We start from the raw sequence: 23,753 nt of genomic DNA on the forward strand, positions 1-23,753 counted from the left end.
TAAAAAACATTTTTAAAAAGTTTAAACAGTGTATGGCAATATTTTGTTAAAAAAGCCAAGACCCTAAATTTGAAATGTTTTAAACATTTTGACCATCCTTTCCTAACCCAAGGTCCCCAGATGCTAGCTAGAAATGATGGGGGTGTAATCTAACAACAAGTGGGGCTCGAAGGATAGGGAAGACTAACTTTGATGCACAAATGAGTAATACACACCCCATACACAATTTCACACAGTACAATGGCCTTGTGAATGATGCAGCCCATGTCTTGTGGGGGATTAGCAGCCAAACAAAGCTACTAACACGAGTTTAACCAAACTGCGGGAAGCAGTGGAAGGCAGGAGTGCCTGGCGTGCTCTGGTCCATGGGGTCACAAAGAGTCGGACATGACTAAACAACAAAGCAGCCAAACAAATGCATATTCTTGCTAGTTAGCATGAGAGGGCACTAATACCACAGAGCTGTTTTGTTGATAGGCAGACCATAGAAATACAAGTGGTAGAGAGCGCTCTGTGTGATCTCATTTCCCCTCCTTTTCCTGGAGAGGAAGGAACATAAAATACTTCCTGTTCCTCTTTTCCTTTGACCAGTGTTGGATGCAGACATGTCTCCACTTGCTCCAGCTCCAGGCACATGCTTGAAGCTGCTTATACTGTAAATATTTTGCCTGCATAGATTTGCTGCTGCCATTGTTGTGATCCAATGCATAATTATAAAGTAAGTAAATCTTATTTTTAAACTTACTTTACCAGTTGTTGCCTGATTCTTAAGTGGGTTAAAAGGGGGAAAGCCAACTTATTTCATAGTTGGATTTGCTCAAAACAAGGTTTTACAGCCTAATTCCTATTAATTTTGCTGCCAAGGGTGGGATTTCGAAACTCTGTTCAACCCAGAATAAATTGCAATGAATATAACCTCTCCTACTTATTAAAACCCATCCCCACATGTACTACCTGTGGCCCTCCAGATGTTGGTGGACTCTCAACTTCCCACATCCTTGACCACTGGCCACAAGGGCTGGTGCTAAAGGGACTTGTAGGCCAATGATGCCCCATCCCTGATTTATGACATCTCAGGTTGAAAACAAACCAGTTTGGGCTTCTTATATGAAGTACAGTCATCCCTTGGTTTTTGAACAGCTTAGTTCTCGAATGTTTTGGCTCCCGAACGCCACAAACCTGGAAGTGAGTGTTCCGGTTTACGAACTATTTTTGGAATCCGAACATCCGACGTGGCTTTTGATTGGCTGCAGGAGCTTCCAGTAGCCAATCAGAAGCCGTGCTTTGGTTTCTGAACATTTTGGAAGTTGAATGGACTTCCGGAACGGATTCCATTCGACTTCCAAGGTACAACTGTACTGCCAAATGCTGACCAGCTAACAGCCCATGCTAGCAAACTCACTGGGTAATATTAGCATAGATTTTTATCTTACAGAGTTGAGTCTGAAAAAGAAAGGAAGAACTTGGTTATTGTCTCAGATGTTTATGAAATATGAACTCTGCTGCGAATCAGCTGTAGGCAGTTGTTTATTGTTTCAGCTGCTTTTTTTTAAATGAATTAATTCATTGATTTTAAATGATTTGATCCTGTGAGGCTTATGAATATTTTAATAAAGAAAATGTGAGATGGGTTACAATATGATATGTGAGTACTATAGTCAGAAATTATTCTTCTCATTAAAATTCCACCCCAAGGCAAAAATAATTGCCATATGCAGAGCTGTAAAATTTGGAGAGTAATTTACAGCCAGAATTTAACTCCTACACACATGAAGCTAGAAGAGCTTAGAGTTCCTGTTATGGCAACCATTGTTTTTTAAGTCATTATATTTTGCATAATCTGATCTTACCGATCGCTTCAAGTCTCCCCAGCCACCGGGCTGTGTTCAGAAAGTAAAGGGGGAATGTTGGGTTCCGAGCACCGATTAAATCCAGTAGCACAAAAAGATCCTATGAGAAATTAATAAAGAAATAGGCCTTTTAAATGTCACTGACAGAACCCTATAAATATGTTGTACTGACTGGCCCAAATCAGGGAGTGTTGACAGACCCAGGGCTTATCCACACATACCTGTCCTGTTTTCCAAGCCCAACCCACACTTTAAAGCTTTTTTTTTTTGCTCCAGATCTTTCCCCGCAAAAAACCCGCTCTTTAGAGCAGAATTGGAGCAAACTGCAATCTCTGGAAAACCCACATTGCCATTTGTTGCACTTAGACCTGGTTTTTCAGGGATGTTCTGGGGCAAAAAAAGTAGTAGTGCTCAGACAAAGAGCTTTAAAATATGGGCCTATGCCTGGAAAAAGCGAGGCAAATAGTAATTGAGGATAAGCCCCAGAGACATTTTGTGACCCAGCCATTCACATGGTTGAACATTCACTGTGGACAGTGGCTCATACACGCCCAATGGCTGCATACTGCTATTTGAAACACGGAGATGATTCTTCCACAATTCCAGTGAGAGAGTAAGTTACATGCCAAATTGCCTCCCTTTTAAAAATCAACAAGACTTCGGAGTGTTTAATTTTGGCTGGATTATGCCCAAGATGTCATGCAAAAAAAAAAAAAGAAAATAAAATGCTCTGCATCCCATAGCTATACCCATCAAAAGATTGTAAAGCACTTTTCTGCCTCCATATACCCCATATCCTTCACCAAGCAGAGGCTTTTTCTGGTCCTGCTTCAAAACATTTCAGACAGTTGCACCAATGAGAAAAGAGAAATCTGAGAAATGTTGTGTGAATATATATATATATATATATATATACACACACACACACACACACACACAACATTTCTCGGATTTGTTGTCTAGATCAGTTACTCTAGCGCATGCACCTCACCCCACTTCCTTCTCCATCCATAAAGTTCTCACTTACAATGCCCTGAATCTGAGTTGTATGTGCGGCGCCTGGAGGGTGTGGAGTCGATGCCATTTTTTGGGCCAAGTGCCGAGAGCCATATAAAGAATCTGAAGGGGACCATCGGACGAAAGCTTCTTCGCCGTCAAAGAAAATGAGCTGCAGGGAGAGATCTGACTTGCCATTTATGACGGCCTTCTGTGGGATGAAGGGCGGAGGACAAAATGCAAGGTCAGTTGCCATGCTGTGGTTCATGGTTAATGCAGAAACAACTGCAGAAAAGAACAAAATACCTTCAGACAATGAAGCTGCGTGTCCAGGGAACGTGCCAATTCTAGCATCATAGCACAGGGCACCGCTGAGTCGGTGGCTCCGACAAACACTTTGCCGTCCGACTGTGGTGGGAAGTATTTTGAATCGTAATGGCAAGCAAGCACCAAGTGGCGCTTGGCAAGGGGATTGAGGGTGCTGATGATGTTTGAAAAGGTGCGGTATCCGTAAGGAGTATGGCTCTGAAACGTGTCTTCTTCAACTACCCAGCCAGCCTGTAGTCCTTGAAGACGATGCTTGATATGCTGAAATGTATACAGCCACAAGTCAAAGGAGGCAAACATTTCTTATTTTCAAGCAAAGTTGTATTTAAAAAAACTGCCTAGAAAGGTGTGTCATTATCTACTGAAATTCAACACTGACAGCTTAAAGGTAAAGGAGCCCTGGATGGTTTAGTCCAGTCAAAGGCGACTATGGGGTTGTGCTTTGAGGCACATGGGTTTGCTTTGAGGCCGAGGGAGCCGGTGTTTCTCCACAGACAGCTTTCCGAGTCATGTGGCCAGCAGGACCACTTCTGATGCAACAGAACACTGTGACGGAAGCCAGAGCGCACGGAAACGCTGTTTACCTTCCCGCCACAGTGGTACCTATGTATCTACTTGCACTGGTGTACTTTTGAACTGCTAGGTTGGCAGAAGCTGGGAATGAGCAACAGAAGCTCACTCCGTCGCAGGGATTTGAACCGCCGACCTTCCAATCGGCAAGCCCAAGAGACTAAGTGGTTTAAACCACAGCGCCACCCGCATTGTTAGCCATATGCAGAGTAGAACCGTGGAAATCAAGGGGCTTTAGTCTAGAAGGCCAGATTCAACTAAGCTGGAGTTTCCAAATCTGCTCTGGAGGATCAAGAGAGCATCTAGAACACAGTGGGAGGGGAGGGGGATCCTCTTGCCCAGCAAGCAGAAATCGGAAGAGCACAACGTTAAATTTGTCCCATGGATGCCAATTTATCTACTCTGACCGTACCACCCTACCCATTATTGGGAGTAGAGGTGGTAAGTTGTTCTAAATTGTTTTTAACATTTTGTTTTGATTGTTGGACATTGGATTCTTATCTCATTATACATGACAAAGCCATTTTTCACCTTCTCACCCCTTGCTTTTTCCTGTAAGACCTATTGCAGTCATTAAGAGTCGTCAACAGGCTCATCACAGCTATCTGCCAACCACCCATTCCCACCACCCTTCTGAGTAATACCCCTCCCCACCTTCTCACTATATAGAAGGATCTGGCAACTTCTGTTTCAGGGTATCTGAAGAAGTGTGCATGCACACAAAAGCTCATACCAAGAACTAACTTAGTTGGTCTTTAAGGTGCTACTGGAAGGAAAAAATTTTTTTTGTTTTGACTATGGCAGACCAACACGGCTACCTATCTGTAATTTTGATTGTTGTAACTCACCCTGGGACCTGGGGATAATGAACTGGAATTGAATTGAATTGTAATAGTTTGGGCCAGTTAAAGTCCAGAAGATTAAAGGTTGTTCAGTGGAGGCAGCCAGAGATAAACCTTGGTATCCACTTGGTGTCAGCGGTGAAGTTAAGATGACAGAGCAGTTGGTTTGCTTGCCTCCCTTTCCTCTCCTAATGCTGGCTACAGCCTGTGCTGTCACAGAAGGCAACCAGGTTTGGGACCCTAGCTGCTGTCAGTTAATGACATTTAATTGCCCCTCATTGATGTTTCCTTAGCAACGTGTCTCATCTGCTTTAGAAATGGTCCCTGCGGCACATTTCATGTTATTGGAATAAAGGTTTAACAGGGCATCTTATATAACACTTCGATACGTATGCGTAAGAATCATGCTGTACAAATGAAGAGAGATGTGACTAAAGGATAGCTCTTGATTCACTTCCATGAAATCAAGCCAATGAACAGGAAATCCTGGATTCAGTGCTTATGAGAAGCAATATGAGAAGCAATAATTAAATAAGATGGACCAGCAGTAATGAAAACATGATGCTCAGTGGATCCCTCTGTGCATTATGAGGAAGGAAGCCCCAGTAAATTACATTTAAGCCCAAGGTCCGGAGAAGCTGATGCACTGCCATCTGTAAAACTAAGCGGGTGAAGACCTCAACAGTTTTTGGGTGGGAAGTCAATAACCTTAGAGATTACTGAAGGAACAACAGAATACTAATGAAACAAAAAAGCAAGAAAATGCACACAAGAATTCAGGACAATCGTTCACCTGTCCTGTGGTGGAGACTGATATCACACACACACACACACACACACACACACACCCCCGAGAGAAGGAGAGAGAGAGAGAGAGAGAGAGAGAGAGAGAGAGAGAGAGAGAGAATGAATGAGAATGAATATTGTCCACTCCAAGCAGAGTGCTAACCTGCTATTTGACATTGGAAATCTATACCTAAAGGAGACATTCTGGTAAACCCAATTTCCATTCAATTGCATAATTTAATATTCTTTCTAGGAAGTTTTTACTTTGATATTGCTCTTCTCCCCTAGCAATACAGATTCTTGTCTATACATGCCCGATGACTGCTGTGCCAGAGATGTCACTGTTTTCTATTTGTTTGAGCTCTCTGCCAGTAAATCTCCAAGGAAACTACAGCACTAAATGCAATAGATACTCTTTGAAACTGGCTACGCACCTCCCCCTCATCAACTGCAGATCATTAAACTCACCTGTCTTCAGGTTGCAACTGCAACAAGATGGCTCACAGCTGTTTGAGGGCCTTTCCAAGGGATAAATGCTCAGCTGTTACACATTCTGTGTTCACTTTGTGCAACCTCCCTCAAAGTTCTACTTCCACTGAAAATATTTTTGATATTTCCAATATGCAGCGTAGCTATTTTATTTCATTTCATTTTTTTTTGCAACTGAGGAATACAATTCTTCCTCCAGCTCGCAAAGCTATGCCATCTGGTCCATTATATGAGAATGTGATATTATATTACTGGTGCTAGATCAGATATATTTATTATTATAACTATTATTTATTATATTTATATACCACCCTTCATCAAAAGATCTCAGGGCGGTTCACAAGACAAAAGCACAAATAAGTAATGAAAGCAACAACAAAGCAATACAATAGTTGGAAGTGGCTTCTTGCTATAGTAAGGTAAAGGTAAAGGACCCCTGACAGTTAAGTCACGAACGACTCGGGGTTGCGGTGCTCATCTCGCTTTACTGGCTGAGGGAGCCGACGTTTGTCCACAGACAGTTTTCTCGGGTCATGTGGCCAGCATGACTGAGCCGCTTCTGGCGAAAAAAAAGCAGTGCACGGAAACGCCGTTTACCTTCCCGCCAGAGCTATTTATCTATTTATCTACTTGCACTTTGACGTGCTTTTGAATTGCTAGGTTGGCAGGACCTGGGACCAAACAATGGGAGCTCACCCCGTCGTGGGGATTCGAACTGCTGACCTTCCGATTGGCAAGCCCTAGGCTCAGTGTTTTAGACCACAGTGCCACCCGCGTCCCTTCTTGCTATGGAGGCTATGTTCTGTTTCTACTGCCAGAGGCAGTATGCCTCTGCATCCCAGTTGCTAGAAATCACAAGTGGGGAGTGTGCTGTTGCCCTCTTGTGAGCTTGCCACGGACATCTGGTTGGCCACTGTGAGAACAGGATGTTGGGCAGCTGGGCTATTGGCCTGTATCTGCAGGGCTCTTGTGTTCTACATACAGAGTTGGGAGGGCCAAGCCACTGCTGTGAATGCAGAGATTCTTATGGCAAAATGTGACCTATAATCTATCAGGTTGTTATAATAGACCATCGTGTGAGTAATTTACCGAGAACCAGTGCGAACCAGCGTACTTAGAACTGGTGGACAGTTAGAGGTATCCTGGAAACAGAAAGGGAAGGATTATTGCAGACATCAGTGTGAACTGCACGTTCAGCTCGTCAGACTCACCTGACGCACAGCATAACTGCCGGGTGATCCTGGATATCGCTCAATCAGTATCGGGTGCAAATCATTTTGCCACATTCGGTTGATATCTGTGTGAGCAGCAACTTGTTGGATGCTAGTTGCATTTAAAATGGTTGGACGGTGGGAGTACTGAGGAAGGAATTGGAGGCAAGATTATTTTAACGTAATAAATAATCATAATGAATGACTGGATGAATTTTGCTATAGTGTTTTGTATATGACAGTAGTGTATGAAGTATTATTTAAAAGTAACCATTAGCAGTTTTCTGTTAAAATAATCATCCAAAGTGTCAAACAATGGAAGTATGTATACACATGCGTCCCACCCCCCAAAAAAGAGAAAAACATAGAAACATATCAGCATAATAGTTGCTGCATATAACTGGTGGGATCCAGACTTTGCTCCGAACAATAGAGAGGCGGGTTGGGGACCCTCTAGAACAGGTATCCCTCAAGGGCCAATGGCAGAGGCCCAAATCCTGAAATGTTCTGTGATTGGACATCATGTATCGAATCAGAACACAGGAGCTCAGAATCCTTAGTCCAGACTCAAGCTCAGGCAAACACAGACCACTGAATACATAACAACAGTAATAGATAAAAAACATTTATTGAAGATTGCTGGCCCATCTGTTTTGGTGCTTGGTGACCGATACAACAATCTTAAAGAATAAACTCTCATAATAAAGATCTTATTGGTTATCTGTTACTTGCACAGACATCCATTTCAGGTTTTTCCATGCCACTGTGCCAGCAGTCATAACTAGCAGCCTGGGGCTGACTTCAAGAAGCTGGAGTATGTGCAGTAACTTCCTAATTCATCTGAAAGCAAAGTGGAACCTCAACATTAAGGGAAAGTCATGGGATAGAAAGGGTGGTGGGACTTCATAGCATATGGGGACTGTCAAGAAGGGTGGTAAAAAATAAAAGAAAGGCAAGGCTATGCAGATGAACATAGCTGAGGTAAATAAGCACGCACATATGTACATTTGTGTTTTGAAAGTGTGAGCACATCATTGTGTGTACTGATAAAAGCTGGGATGTGTATATGATGTGTATTCCTGTAATTACCATGTCTTTGCTCCTGCCTCTTACAAGGTCAGCTTTCTAGGTATCTGGGGATATCTGGTGGGTCTACGTTTTTGAAGTTATGTACAAATGCCTCATGTTCATGACTAAGTAGGCTTCGAATGCCACGTGTGCCAAATTTAGGGTCTGCCTCATGAGGAAGTAAATATACACTTCCACAAGAGGTGCGAGATTCCAGGGGTGCAGGCGCTTCTCCAGAGTATGTGTTTACAGTACTTGGGAAATGAGACATGGCAGAGACTGTGGTGTCTTTATGATATATGGTTTATTTACACATATCTACAACCTGAGCCTAAGATGGAGAGGTTCAAAGCATTACACTTCAAGAGGGTCCTGCCGCTCCCCTTGCTGCAACCTCCAGTTAAAACTGACAGCCCATATTGTGCTCTGACCCCTCCTCTCCAGCTTGCTATGTTTAACAGACTGAGACCTTTCCCCCTCAATCACACCACAGCCAAGTGAAATCATAAAACTTCCTCCTAACAAAAACTCTGTCATTGTCTTCTGACTAAGGATCTCAGAGCTCAGGGAAGGGCTCCACCCATTTATTGACTGGCACAGAGTCTTTGCTTCGCTGATAGCTTTCTTAATAGCTCTGCATCTTCCCTTTTGTCCTCTTTTAATGGTCCATCTTCCTGTTTGGCCTGTATTTTAACATGATAAATCTAGCATCTGGTAGCCCATTTTAAGACTCCAAGCATTAATTAAATTATAATACTTACTAAATCCAGAAATTATGGGTACCTTGCACCCACAAACTCTGGAACCCAAACTCAAAACAGTATAATATAATTTGAGAGGTATGAAAATATGCAAATAGCTTGGGAGAGAAGTCTCGAAGCTAAACAGAGAGGGTCTTTGCGGATTTTAATCTTCTTCTTTTCATAATTTTTAGCATGCTCAGTTTACTGTGATTCTTAAATTATAGCTTTCTTTAAGTATGAATAGTGGAAAGCATTATGCATCTTAGCCAACAGGGCTCTTTGAACCACAGTGAGATTAGAATGATGTTAGCGGGGAGAAATGAGCACACTTAGCATGAAAATCAATAAAAGACACCTACGATGGCAATCTTCCTGGCAGGACCAAACAAACATTTACTGTAGCCAGTGACTGCCATTATAAGACAAAATACAGTAATGCTGTAATCATGCTAATGCAGAAGAATATGTTTTCTTTGGAAGCACAAGAGATAAATGGAGAAATGGAATTGCTAGGTCTGATCACTGATTAAAGGAATTATAGTTTTGAAAAGTTGTAAGATGTCTCCCCTCCCTATTATTTCATGTTGTAAGCTGAGCTGGGTCTCCTTTTGAGTAGAAGGGCGGGGGGGTGTATATGTACATCCTCTCCCCCCCCAAAAAAAATAATTAAGGAAATAAATGATTCACATTGTGATATGCATGACTTTCTTTACGGGTTTATTTAAAAAACAAACAAAAAAGAGCATTAATAGAAAACATAATGCACTTCCAGACAATTACCATTTTGGAGCGGGAATCAATCACATACAGTTATAATTGCTTGGGAAGTTTTCTGCAATAAATGCAGTACCAGTGTGGTGTAGTGGTTAAGAGTGGTAGTCTCGTAATCTGGGGAACCGGGTTCGCGTCTCCGCTCCTCCACATGCAGCTGCTGGGTGACCTTGGGCCAGTCACACTTCTTTGAAGTCTCTCAGCCCCACTCACCTCACAAAGTGTTTGTTGTGGGGAGGAAGGGACAGGAGAATGTTAGCTGCTTTGAGACTCCTGAAGGGGAGTGAAAGGCGGGATATCAAATCCAAACTCTTCTTCTTCTTCTACCCTCAAATATCAGAGTTTTTGTGATAAGGAAAGCGATGGGAAGACACACTGGAAAGTGTTCAACATTGTCTAGCCTCCTCACAAACAAATTAGGATGGGTGCCCAATATACTGGTAATCTGAAAGCCCCCAAAGAACCAGGCTGTGATATATAGCCTGGGTTCTCTGACCACCCGTGCAAGGGCTGTTGTGTGAAAATACTGGTTGTGCATCCTGTGCAACAGCTGTGCAAATGGAAGTGTATTATGCAGCAGGAAATATAGGAGTTACAGCAATCTGTGGTACGACAGGTTTCAAATGTGCTTCAAAGATATAGTGTGTACACAGCTGCAGAAAGGGAGAAGAAGGTAGCACTGGATTTTGAGCTGACACATGGGTGAGCAACAGTAAGTTAAAACAACGGCAGCAACTGAAATGCCATGTTTACTTGCCCTTAAGTGGATAAATTCTGCCGTTATTTTTCTGCCTACTTTGGCATAAATCCTGGAATGCATCTGAGGCCCCATTGTATGTGCTTTAACATCATATGCACACAGACAGAGCCATTATTTTATAAGACACTTTGATGTCAGGAAATCATACGTTCTCTTAAAATGGATGACCCGCTAGATCAGAAGCAGCAGAAAACTAGACAGCGTTTAATGTTGGCCACAATTATCAGAGACTTCAGAACAAAGATATTACAAAAGTACAGCATTAGGAACGCTCTTGTGAACGGGGGGGGGGGGGGGGAATCCATATTTAGGCTTGGCATATGATCTTGTAATAAGGAACTTACAGATGCTACCTTGCTTGCCCTAGCCTGAAATCTGGGATGGGGAACCTATGGTCCTCCAGACTACAATTTTCCTTGGTTATGCTAGGTGGAGCTGATGTAGGTTGGGGTCCAACAGTATCTGAGGAACCACAGGTTCTCCATCACTGCCCTAGATTACATCAAACCTGGGACAAAAGCAGCAAGGGAAGGAGTAAATAATTGCTTGTCCTTAAAAACATAAGGCTTAAAGACGCATCAGGGCTTTCTGTATTAAGCATATATACTGCGGTTAAAAATAACCCACATTTCCCCATTGCCTTCAAATGGAATTGAATTGAACCCAGGAGGCCTGGTATCTCAGGGTCTAAGGGACTAATTTGCATTTACTTTATGCCAGCATAAGAGTGCTAACCAGGCAGTAAACATGTAGCATTATTGAATGTAATGCAATGCATTATTAATACAGTAGGACAGCACATAAGTGTCTGATGTTAGCATTTATAGGCAAGTTTGCATGAAGTTTCAAAACATGCTTCCTGAACTTATGCTATTTGGCCATACAGAGACCTTCCCCAAAACACAATGCAGTGCATGTTGATTGTTCAGCTTTGCACTTGCATCGGTGGCTGAGCCAAACCTTCTACAACCACAACCACGCTTAACAGCAGCACACTGTCTTATGAAAGTCTTGTCCAGTTCGGTTCAGAATGGTTATCATAGGGGAAAAGAAGTGTGCATTGTTAAATAAGGTTGAAATCTGATGTGCCTTGGAGTAGCAGGGCACACCTGACACCCCACTGCCCTCTCATTTTTTATTGTAGGGTTTGTTTTGTTTTGTTGGTAGGGGAGGGCTGCCTGTCTTTTGGAGGGGGTGTCCTGCTTTCTTCGGTCTGTTTATTTTGGGGTGAGTAGGTGCTGATTTGCAGAGAGGGGTTCTGAACATGCCCAGTTTTTCATTCAATGAAATGGGTATTTTTTGGTGCCCATAACCATTTCTTTAGATTTGAAAATGTTCCTCTGGGGCCAAGAAAGTTGGAGGCCCCTGCTATACCCACTTTGGAGAAAGCTTACTTAAACTCAGTAGGAGAAAGCTTAATTAAACTCAATATATAGGATTGTCCATTAAGTGTCTGTCTCCATCAACAAGCACCTTGATATATATAAAATGGTAATCAGATCCATGTAACCAGATCCATATAATCAGATCCATATATGGTTATAACCATATAACCTAAGTATGTAGCTCCAATCTAGTTACAAAGTTAGCCACCATTTTAGTTTCTGAGCAGATTTTGAGAAGCTTAATTTGAGATTCCTGGGGTACCAGCATATACCAAGTGTGTGCTCTAAGGTAACTCAAAATACAGTGCACCATTCTGGTTTACGATTAAGTCCAGTTGAACTCATTGGGACTTCTGAGTGTATGCAGAGTTTGACTGTTGTACGTGCATTGTAGGTTGTATTGTAGGGTGCATTGTAGTTGTAGTTTGCCCTTTTACTTAGTGCATTTGCACCCTGCTTTTCTTCCATCATGGAACTCCACACACACACACACACACACACAAAAGTCTGCCATCCAGGCACCAATCAGACCCAGAACTGCTTTTGAAAGACTGGCATATCATGTGCCTTCAGACCATGCCCTCTTTTGATTCACTGTGATTCACTCTCAGCCTGTATCTAGAGTGCATTTGCTTGTCTTTCCCTCCTGTTTTTTTGGGGTGCTCTGCATTGTGTCAAGATGATTGGGCTGAGTGGGTGGCATTTACTTGTACACCACCCTGCCAGATCGCCTATTTTTAACATACACAATCGCCCTACTAGATCATCTGCCTTAAGGCCCTTCTGAGAAATCCACATATAGAAACATACACAATTATATAATAAGTGGAAATATAAAAGACATAATAACTGCTGGAACACCACAGAGAGTTCATTCCTCCCACACACCCATATTATCATCTTAAAGGCGCACCTTGGCACCAGTGATTTGCCAGTAAGGATAGAGAAATCTGATGCCTGATAAACTATTTTAAATCCTGCAAAGCCATGGTGACTGAGAGGCCTGTGACCTTTGCCCACACCAAATCCCTTCATCCCTGTCATTCCCTCCCCCCACATGCTACACGTAACCCTCCCCACAGAAGCAAAATTACAAAAAGCCACCAGAGAGAGAGAGACCCCCAACATACCTTTTCCTGGGTCCAGTCCACTCGTCCACTCACGAGCTGAGGGAAAGAGGCCAGGGCCAGGGAGAGTGTCCAGGCCAGGCATAAGGATGCTGCAGCCTGGCTGCCTTTGCCTCCCCCAGCCATGCCTCTTCGGAAACGGCTTCTCCTGTTTATGTGGCAACACCCGAGGCTGCCAGTTCTCTCGCTGAGGAGGATCTCTCTGCGCAGACAAGAAGCAGCTTCGAAGTACTAGGCTGGAGGAGGAGGGAAAGGGGGCAGAGCTGGGAGAGCAGGGCAGCCTTTCAGCTGGGAGAGCAGGCATGAGATGTGCGCGGCTGCATGTGATTCACCCGGCAGCCTCTACCTTTGCATCTGCTCTCGTTAATTAGGCACCTTTTCTGCTTCTTAACATGCTTCCTGCCTGCCTGCCCTACAGAAAATGGAGAGGGATGTTTATTCACACATCCAATCAATCCTTTGCCTATCATTTCCTCAGGGAAATGAATTCTGTCCCTGGCACCACGTCAGCAGCATCAGGAGGAGGACATATGACTAATTCCTCAGACTTGGGCAACAGCCACAGCAGGATGGTCTTTCCCCTCCCTCATTTCCTCTCCTCTTCCCCCAGAGATACAGGGAGTGTAGCAGTGCTATGATACGGAGGAGGGTGGGTTATTTTTTTACAGCTAAATACATAGTGAGGTGCACTTTGTGGTTTTTTCCTCAAAAACAAGATCCCCATGAAGTAGTATGGAATCAAACCACATTGTCTGTTTCTGTTGAGAGTGTGTCATTTCAGTGCATTCAACCCCAAGCGCCAACATAAATTCACAGGGTTTTTGGTTTTTTAAAGCCACTTATTTTAATCTCCTACAGAAAGCTTAAGAGCCTAACTATTAGGTCCTTTCAAAATAAATTGCACTATTGTTGTTAATCCTCTGTATGAGCCTTGTTAATACATCAGTCTAAGGCTGCAATTCTGTGCATCTTTATCTCGGAGTAGGCACCACTGAATATACTGTTATGCATTTGTGGGGTGCCTGGACTCCCCTTCTAATTCCTGGGTGCCAGACACTGGATTTAGCATGTTAACATACAAGGCAGGAGCCAGCCTGGTAATGGCCTGTTAAATATGATGGGGGGACAAAAGGAGTAGTTTGAGAGGGCAAATGGGAGGGGCCCCTCCCTCAACTCAGAATGAGTTAGAAAGACAAGAGCCTCTGAAGTAGTTTTAGAGTTGGAAGAAGAGCAGTTGTTTTAGGATTGCAGTTGATGATGATGTGGGCTGGAGGGGAAATAGTTGCAGTCTGTTAAACACGACAAGCTGAGCAGAGGGCCATGGATGATTTCTGCTGGCACCCAAGACTGTGGCCATGGGGGAAGCAAGAACCTCTTGGAATGTTAATGCTATGAACCCTTTAATGGCAGGCTTAGGTTGTATACATGTGTAAATAAACAATATATCATAAAGACACCACAGTCTTCACTGTGCCTCATTTTCAAAAGGAAACATGAACCCAGGGTAAGTGCCTGGAATCCCTGGAATCTCACACCAATTGGGGTGGCATGTAAGCAAGTTAGCATACATAGGATTGCATTGTAAGTCTTTGCAAAAAGATGGGTTTGCATTTGGGTCTCTGGTATTCCTTAAGCACCATCTCCAACTCCTTGAAAGATTCCATCAACAGTGTCTCCGATTTTTTTCCACATCACTTGGGAAGACAGGTGAAGTAATGTCAGTATACAGGATGAAGCAAAGATCACCAGTGTTGAAGCAATGATTCTTCAACATCAACTTTGTTGGACTGGTCATGTTGTGCGGATGCCTGATGATCATCTTCCAAAGCAACTACTCTATTCCGAACTTAAAAATGGAAAGCGTAATGCTGGTGGTCAACAAAAGAGGTTTAAAGACTGTCTCAAGGCAAATCTAAAAAAATGTAGTATAAATACAGACAACTGGGAAACACTGGCCTGTGAGTGCTCCAGTTGGAGAACAGCCTTTACCAAAGGTGTCATGGGCTTTGAAGACACTCAAACTCAGGATGCAAGGGAGAAACATGCTAAGAGGAAGATACGCTTGTCAAATCCACACCGTGATCAACTCCCGCCCGGAAACCAATGTCTCCACTGTGGAAGGACGTGTGGATCCAGAATTGGCCTCCACAGTCACTTACGGACTCACTATTAAAACCGTGTTTATGGAAGACAATCTTACTCGGCTACGAGTGATCGCCAAAGAAGAAGAAGAAGAAGAAGATTCCTTCCTTCCTTTCTTCCATCCTGTGAGCCACAGATCCAAGGTAGCACATCTGCTTTTTGTACAGAAGGTTCTTGGTTCTCTCCTTAGCATCTTCAGGTGGGGCTGGAAGATACCCTTGCATGAAATCCTGGGGAGTTACTGATACTCAGTGTTAATACTGAGCTGGATGCTCATACTTGGAATAAAACAGATTCCTAGGTTCCAATTATTTGGCAAACAAAGCTGGTAAGATGGTCCTGGTTGTGAAATGAAAGGCACATGGCTAAGAGGAAAGTTCTGTCTCATGTCACGTCACACAAGCTTCCCACTCTTTCCCTACTGCAAGCCAGTTGGTCCCTTAGCAGTTGGCTTACCCTTTTATATGCAAATTCTGTATCATCTTTTGCAGGAGGAAGGCCCAGAAATTAATCAGGGGCCACACATAATAAGACATCTGACAGATGGACTAGCGACAGGTGAAGATTTCCCCACAATTGTATTTCCATGCTGGAAAAAGCTCTTGACTGAAAAATTTCTGACTGCTACCCCTGCTCTGCTTTTCTCCAATGCCATTTTAACACGGCTGAGGCAGGGGAAAATTTTTACCAAGCTGGACCTCAGGGGAGCGTACAATTTGATTAGGATAAGGGAGGGGGACGAATGGAAAACCACCATGTTCACCCCTCTGGGGGCTTTTGAGTACTTAGTCATGCCATTTGGATTACAATCGGGCTCCGCCTGCTTTCAAGCATTCATGCACCATGTGTTGGGGCCCCTGCTGTACAAGAACTGCGTAGCCTTTTTGGACGACGTCTTAATCTATTCGGACAATGAGAAGCAACATGTCAGAGACATCAGGGAAGTGCTAAAGAGACTGCAGAAGCACCAGTTGTGGGTCAAGCTGGAAAAATGCCAATTTCACGCCAGAGAGGTCAAGTTTCTGGGGTACAAGTTGTCAGACAAGGGCCTAGCTATGGACCCAAGCAAGGTGCAGGCAGTGCTGGAATGGAAGGCCCCCAAAACCCGGAAGGATGTGCAGAGGTTCCTAGGGTTCAGCAACTTCTACAGGAAGTTCATCAAGAACTTCGCCCACTTGACAGCGCCCATCACAGATTGTCTCAGTAGCAAAAAGAAGTTCGCCTGGACAGAAAGTGCCCAGTAATCCTTTGAAAGACTGAAGAAGGCGTTCGCTTCGGAAGAGCAGCTCCTGCACGTTGATCTGGAGAAACCCATGAGGCTGGAGACCGACGCGTCCGACCGAGCCATTGGGGCAGTACTTTTGCAGCCAAGGGCCAAGCGGGGCTGGAGGCCGTGTGCCTTTTTCTCAAGGAAGCTGAGCAAGTCGGAGCAAAACTATACGGTGTATGACCGCGAACTGCTTGTGATCTATGCGGTGTTTCGCCGATGGAGACATCTGTTAATAGGGGCGCAGCACAAGATCCAGGTTTGTACTGATCACAAGAACTTGGAATACTGGAGGACCGCGCGAGTACTCAACCAGAGACAGATTCGATGGGCACAGGAGTTCTCCAAGTTTTCCTTCGAGATCCGATACGTGCCGGGAGAGGAAAACGTAAGAGCAGATGCTCTCTCCCGGAAGCCGGAGTACATGGAAGGAGAGGGACCGCCGGAGATCTGACACGTGTTCCCCGAGGACCGATGGGTGTGGGGGGGAGCGTTGGTTGGGAAACGAGAACTGGCCAGGCTTACTAGAAACGACGTGTTCGCTCAAACTAAAATCAGGGAACTCTGAGATGGAAGGGAAAACCATGGAGGGTTTGAGGAAAAGGAAGGGCTACTGTACTATAAGGGGGCGCTGTATGTACCGGGGGAGACCTTGAGGGGGAAGGTACTCAAACAACTCCACGACAACCCAACAGCTGGGCACTTTGGACAGCACAAAACCATGCTGCTCGTCACCAGGCAGTTCTGGTGGCCAAGGGTGAGGGAAGATGTACGGGAATATGTACGGGGGTGCGACCGCTGCCAGAGGGCAAAGGGGGAGAGGGCTGCCCCCGCAGGGTTACTGGAACCCTTAACCATGCCGGGAAGACTCTGGGAGGTGGTGTCCATTGATTTTATGACAGATTTGCCCAAGTCAAGGGGGAAGACAGCAGTCATGGTAGTAGTCGATCTACTGACGAAGATGTGCCATTTCATAGCTTGCTCACATGTGGTGACGGCAGAGGAGACAGCCAGGTTGTTTGTGGATCACATCTTCAGGCTGCATGGGGATCCCTCGAGGGTCATCTCAGATCGTGGGAAACAATTTACTTTCCGGTTCTGGAGGAAGCTCATGAGCTTGCTGCAGGTCGAGGTGGGCTTCTTGACGGCGCGACACCCGGAAACCAACGGGCAAGCAGAAAGAGCGAACAGTATACTCCAGCAATACCTACGCTGCTACGTCAGCCAGAGACAGAACGATTGGGTAGAGAAACTAGCGCTGGCTGAATTTGCGTACAATAATGCTGAACATGTGTCCACGGGAATGAGCCCGTTCATGGCCAATTATGGGTGTCACCCCAGGGCCTTCCCGGGGAGGGGGGAGGAAGGATGGAGTGTACCTGTGGCAGAGCAGTCTGTGGAAGAAATGGAGGCCTTGCACCAGCAACTCAAGATGAACTTGGAGCGGGCCAAGGAAGTTTACAAGAGGCAGGCAGACAAGCACCGTCGGGAGGGGGAGGCCATACGGGTGGGAGACCGAGTGTGGTTGTCAACCCAAGGGTTACCCCTAAAGGGAGGATGCAAGAAGTTGCAGCCAAGGCGGCTGGGACCTTTTGAGGTAACACAGCAGGTGAACCCTGTGGCATTCAAGCTCAAGTTGCCTGACAGCATGAAAATACATCCGGTGTTCCATAGGTCCCTGACGGATTCTGCCAGCGACTGAGACAGCCACGAAGCTAGAGGCTGTCCAGACAGAAAGGGTTCAACCAGGTAACCTAGCCAAGAGTGGCGGCAACTTACGCATGAGCAACCCCTAGAACCATTACAGTCGTGTCCGACTCTTCGTGACCCCATGGACCAGAGCACGCCAGGCACTTCTGTCTTCCACTGCCTCCCGGAGTTCGGTCAAACTCATGCTGGTATCTTCGAGAACACTATCCAACCATCTCGTCCTCTGTTGTCCCCTTCTCCTTGTGCCCTCCATCTTTCCCAACGAGTCTTCTCTTCTCATGAGGTGGCCAAAGTATTGGAGCCTCAGCTTCATGATCTGTCCTTCCAGTGAGCACTCAGGGCTGATTTCCTTAAGAATGGAGAGGTTTGATCTTCTTGCAGTCCATGGGACTCTCAAGAGTCTCCTCCAGCACCATGAATTGAAAAGCAGTTATTCAAAGCCTTATACATCTCCAGCCAAGATACCTGAGGAAGCACCTCCCTGCTTAATTACACCCCAACTGTTGGGGCTCAGCAATTAATCTCTGCTGTGAATGTCACCTCCTTTTGAGGCTAAATTGTCTCCCAACAATTTACAGAACATTCCGTCACAACCCCATGTTTACTGCTTGAGATCCACCCACTCCAAGTGCTTGCCTCAATTAGACAGCCTATTATGTTTTCCTTTAACAGCAGGCTTTTCACCTCCAAGTTTTCCTTTAACAGTAGGCTTTTCACCTCCAAGTCTGATGTAGCATACTTGGGTTGCTTTTATTCTCCCTGCTGGGAAGATAATGCTGTTTACATTTTTTTCTTTGGGTTTTGGTTTCTATGGCAGTGTTCTCTGCTTTCAACCAGCTTTGTCAAGTCAGGTAAAGCTCCTGCTTACCAACAGATTACTTGTACTTCCTTAGAATGGGAAGAAAGAATGTGTGCTTCTTAATACATTGTTGGACTTCAACTGCCATCAGCCCCAGCCAGCATGGTTAATGGTCAGAGCTCATGGGATTTGGAGTCCAACCATGTTTGGAGATCCACAGGCTTCCTATCCTAACTGTACAATCCTTTAAAGTCAATGGAAGTCTGACATGGAACTTGACCCATTCAGCTGTTGCTGCCAGACATAAAGTCCAACCTAAAGACATTTAACTTTATCTATAAATTACCTAGCAATCGATGGGCTGCAGAGGACCCATTCTATGAGTAGGGAAAGGTAGAACTAAGCAGCTTAAGCATCCCCTGGAGCAGCTCTTTGAGACCAGGATCTGAAAAGCAATTACAGAGTAGGAAGATTTCTTTTAATGCACCACCCTAGCGTAGATTATAACTAAATTGCTGCACATGCAATCTAGCATTCCTGTAAACAAGCTACAGATTATTCCATCACATCTAGTAGCTGGTGTGGGAATTGGATGCTTTCCTTCTAGGCTGATAATTCTACTTAAAGTGGGAGAATTAGGCAATCACAAAGAAGGGAGGGCCCATAACTAGGCTGCAGCTAAACTGCCTGTTGTTTGTTCAGTTGTTCTGATTCAACATCCTGTTGTGGATTTGACTGTTTTGATCCCATTGAATGCATGTCAATGACCCAACAAAAGAACATACGAGTTTCTTAAGGACTGTGGATGTTTTATTGAATGGGTGATTCACCTGCCGGAGTGGAGTCTGAGATCAGTGTTGCCTGTAACCTACCTAAATAATTAATTTAAACACTCAGCTGAGTGGATACCTCAGTTGGTTAGAGGGTGGTGCTAACACCAAGGTTGCAGGTTTGATCCCCGTAAGGGACAGCTGCATATTCCTGCATTGCAGAGGGTTGGACTAGGTGATCCTTGGGGTCCCTTCCAACTTTATGATTCTATGGCCTGTCTCAAACAGGGCCGTCCACCCATGAGGCAAGGTGAGGCGACCGCCTTGGAGGACAGGATCCACAGGGTCAGCAGATCTGGCCTCCACGGAATGAAGCACCAGCTGCAACAGCTTCAGCCCAGTCATTCAACACCAGATCTGCCTCCTCCTCGGCAGCCCTCCCCAGTGCAGTCTTTACAGTGGCCTCTGGACAAATGGGAGATGCTGCTGGTCTCCTCCCATCCTTATGTAGATTTTTATCCCTTCCTTGTTCTTGATGTAGATCTTCACACACACACCCTTCCGTGGTGGGGAGCAGGCATTTTGTGGTTCACCTCAGGTGCCAAAATACCTTGGGCTGGCCCTGGTATCAAATAACAAGAAGTCTGGGCTTTACATTTTATCCTCCCTGTAAAATGGTTTATTCTTATTTTCAGGGCTTTATGGGACAATGTAAAGGCATTGTATTCAAAGACTGGACAGTGCTCCCATGATGAATGTGCGTATATGCATTCTGCATTGCCCTCTGGCCCTGCAACTAGATGTGATGTGGAAGATCCTGTTACCGGGGTTACATGCAGTTTTTAAATATGAATAGTAGCTGCAGGCACTTCAACTTTGACTGAGACCAGAGTGCTGGGGAAGAGAGTTAGCTAATTCTCACTGCATTGTTTTCACTCACTTCACTCATTGACTGAAAACACAGAAAAGGGACTTGGAGCAGCCAGACTAGTTTACTTCACATAAATTGAGGTGGCAGCAACGGCTCACAGTTTGGTTTCTTAATTTTTTTCCTTCCTAGTGAAAAAATGAAAAATAAATGTCTGGGTCCAGTAAACCTGTACCCTTTCTACTCTTCTCTCAGAGGTCCTGGAGCCAAGTCAAATGTCTGACACAACATCTTATCCAATCTTGTGGGATTGGTTTCAGTTGAGGTGGCATTCACTACCACAACTGTAACTTCTGTCAGCCACCTATACATAAACCACAAATAGCCTTCAACGACATTACAACCCACATACAAAGGTCGCTGCCAGGCATACATATAAGAGACACTCTTAATAGTCAAATCACTAATAGACTCATTCCCCACCTCTGCTGGACCATCCAAACTGGGTACTAATGCTAATACTAAAAATATTTATACCCCACCCATCTGGCTGGGTTTCCCCAGCCATTCTGGGCGGCTTCTAGCAAAATATAAAAAAATAATAAAATGTCAGACATTAAAAACTTCCTTAAACAGGGCTGCCTTCAGATGTTTTTTAAAAGTTGTGTAATTCTTTATCTCCTTGACATCTGATGGGAGGGCGCCACTGCTGAGAAGGCCCTCTGCCTGGTTCCTTGTAACTTTACTTCTCATAGTGAGGGAACTGCCAGATGACCCTCAGAAGTGGACCTCAGTGTCCGGGCTGAAAGATGTGGGCGGAGACACTCCTTCAGGTATACTGTGCTGAAGCCATTTAGGGCCTTAGAGGTCAGTACCAACACTTTGAATTGTGCTTGGAAACGTACTGGGAGCCAGTGAAGATCCTTTAGGACTGGTATATTGTCTCAGCGGCCACTCCCAATCACCAGTCTAGCTGCCACATTTTGGACTAATTGTAGTTTCCAAGTCACCTTTAAAGGTAACCCCACATAGAGCGCATTGCAGTAATCCAAGTGGGATATAACCAGAGCATGTACCACTCTGGCGAGACAGTCTGAGGGCAGGTAGGGTCTCAGCCTGCATACCAGATGGAGCAGGTAGACCGCTGCCCTGGACACAGAATTAACCTGTGCCTCCACTGACAGATGTGAGTCCAAAATGACTCCCAGGCTTCGCATCTGGTCCTTCAGGGGCACAGTTACCCCATTCAGGACCAGGGAGTCCCCCACCCCTGCCCACCCCCGTACCCCTGTCTTGTCAGGATTCAGCCTCAATTTGTTAGCCACCATCCATCTTCCAACTGCCTCCAGACACTCACACAGGACATTCACTGCCATCACTGGTTCCAATTTAAAGGAGAGGTAGAGCTGGGTATCATCCACATACTGATGAACACCCAGCCCAAACTCCCTGATGATCTCTTCCAGCAGCTTCATACAGATGTTAAAAAACATGGAGGAGAGAACGGAGCCCTTAGGTGCCCCACAAGTGAGAGCCCAGGGGTCTGAACACTCAACCCCCAACACCACTTTCTGCACACGGCCCAGGAGGAAAGAGCAGAACCACTGTATAACAGTGCCCGCAGCTCCCAACTCCTCTAGGTGGTCCAGAAGGATGTCATGGTCAGTGGTATCAAAGGCCGCTGAGAGATCCAGCAGAATTCGGAAACAGCTTTCACCTTTGCCCCTAGCCTGCCAGAGATCAACAACCAGTGTAACCAAGGCAGTTTCAGTTCCAAGATGAGGCTTGAATCCTGACTGGAAGGGATCCAAGCGGTCCACATCCTCTAGACATGCCTGGAGTTGTTCAGTGACCACCCGCTCAATCACCTTGCCCAAGAATGGAAAATTTGAGACTGGGCAATAGTTGGCCATATTGGCCGGGTCCAAAGATATTTTTTTTTAAGAAGTGGTTTAATAACCACCTCTTTCAGTGGGTCTGGGAAGGCTCCCTTACAGAGGTAAACATTCATCACCCTGCAGAGCCCATCGTCCAGCCCTTCCTGGCTCACTTTCATGAGCCAGGGTGGGCAAAGATCAAGAAGACAGGTGACCTATTTCACTCGTTTAAGCAGCCTTTCCACATCCTTGGAGGTAACAGATTGGAATAGATCCCACACAATTTGACTAGACAGGACTCTAGCACTTTCCCACCCTAGCCTTGCTCCCACAGTGGAGTCCACCTCTTTCTGAATCTGAGCAAAATCATTGCAGGATATCTTGGGGTCCTCACCAGGCCCTGATGGCAACAGTGGTTCGGTTAAATTGTGAACCACCTGAAAGAGTCTCCTGCTGTTATTTTCTGCAGATGCAATAGAGGCGGTGAAGAAGGTCCTCTTCACAATCTCTGTTGCCACTTGGTAGGCTCGACGTTGATCTATAACCCGTGTTCGGTCTTCAGAATGAGCCCCAGGGAGGCCATGCTTTCCATGAAGTCCTGAGTGGCCCCTTGTAAGGTTGTGTCAGCATGGATGTTAACATCCCCTAGGACAACCAAACTAGGTGTCTCCAGAAGAACATCTGCCATGACCTGAAGCAGCTCGGGCAGGGAATCCTTGGAGCAGCAGGGAGGTTGGTACACCAAAAGGAATCCTGTACTGCCCCTATTGCCCAGCTTCCAGAACATGCACTCAGAAAACCGGGTCTTCCCAATAGGACACCTGGTGCAAACTAATGACTTCCTATAAATCACTGCAACCCTCCCTCTTCACCCACGTGTCCTGGCTTGCTTTGCTTAAGAGAAACCTGGTGGACAAACAGCGGCAATGACAGGCCCATCTGCTTCATCCAACCAATTCTCTGTTACATATGCCAGGTCAATTCCACCATCCACGATCAAGTCATGGATGGCGGTGGTCTTGTGAATCATTGACCTGGCATTACACAGAAGCACCTTAAGGTCATGTGGGTCACCCTTGTTGATTCCAGTATCCTTCTGGTCAGGACCAGGCCTGGAGGCAGGGAGAGTCCTCAAACAATGACTAAACTTGCCTCCTCGGTAATGACATGGTCTGATCCTAGCGTAACTCCTCCTCCTATCCGTGATCACCAAGATTTGGTGTCCTACCACATCCCCCCTAGTGGAACCTGCCCCAGCCATTCCGCTGGCTAGGGCCCACTCCCGGGCCAGCCCTGAACCTATTGCCTTAAAAACAAGTTTTCTTATACAAACTACAATCAAAACAATAAGCCAATAGAGAATAAAAAGAAACACAATTTGCAAGTACAAACAGA

At 45.2% G+C, this 23,753-nt stretch overlaps 1 protein-coding gene across 2 annotated transcripts in view; it reads right to left on the reverse strand.

The window, feature by feature from the left end:
- The window catches only part of QPCT (glutaminyl-peptide cyclotransferase), a 21,780-nt gene extending 2,492 nt beyond the window's left edge, over positions 1–19,288 (reverse strand). Inside the window, exons 1-5 of one of the 2 annotated variants that reach the window (XM_083604352.1) lie at positions 19,190–19,288; positions 7,072–7,218; positions 3,153–3,434; positions 2,878–3,057; positions 1,851–1,950 (exon numbers count right to left, since the gene is read on the reverse strand). In XM_083604352.1, the coding sequence (XP_083460478.1) occupies positions 1,851–1,950; positions 2,878–3,057; positions 3,153–3,434; positions 7,072–7,146 (637 nt within the window). In that variant the 5' untranslated portion in view covers positions 7,147–7,218; positions 19,190–19,288. Of the gene's footprint in view, positions 1–1,850; positions 1,951–2,877; positions 3,058–3,152; positions 3,435–7,071; positions 7,219–12,928; positions 13,408–19,189 lie in introns of those variants that run through there. The other variant, XM_083604351.1, reaches the window with a different exon arrangement.
- Between the last annotated feature and the right edge of the window lie 4,465 nt (positions 19,289–23,753).

This window comes from Podarcis filfolensis (assembly GCF_964270895.1).
Source record: "Podarcis filfolensis genome assembly, chromosome: 3".
NCBI classification, from domain to species: Eukaryota; Metazoa; Chordata; class Lepidosauria; order Squamata; family Lacertidae; genus Podarcis; species Podarcis filfolensis.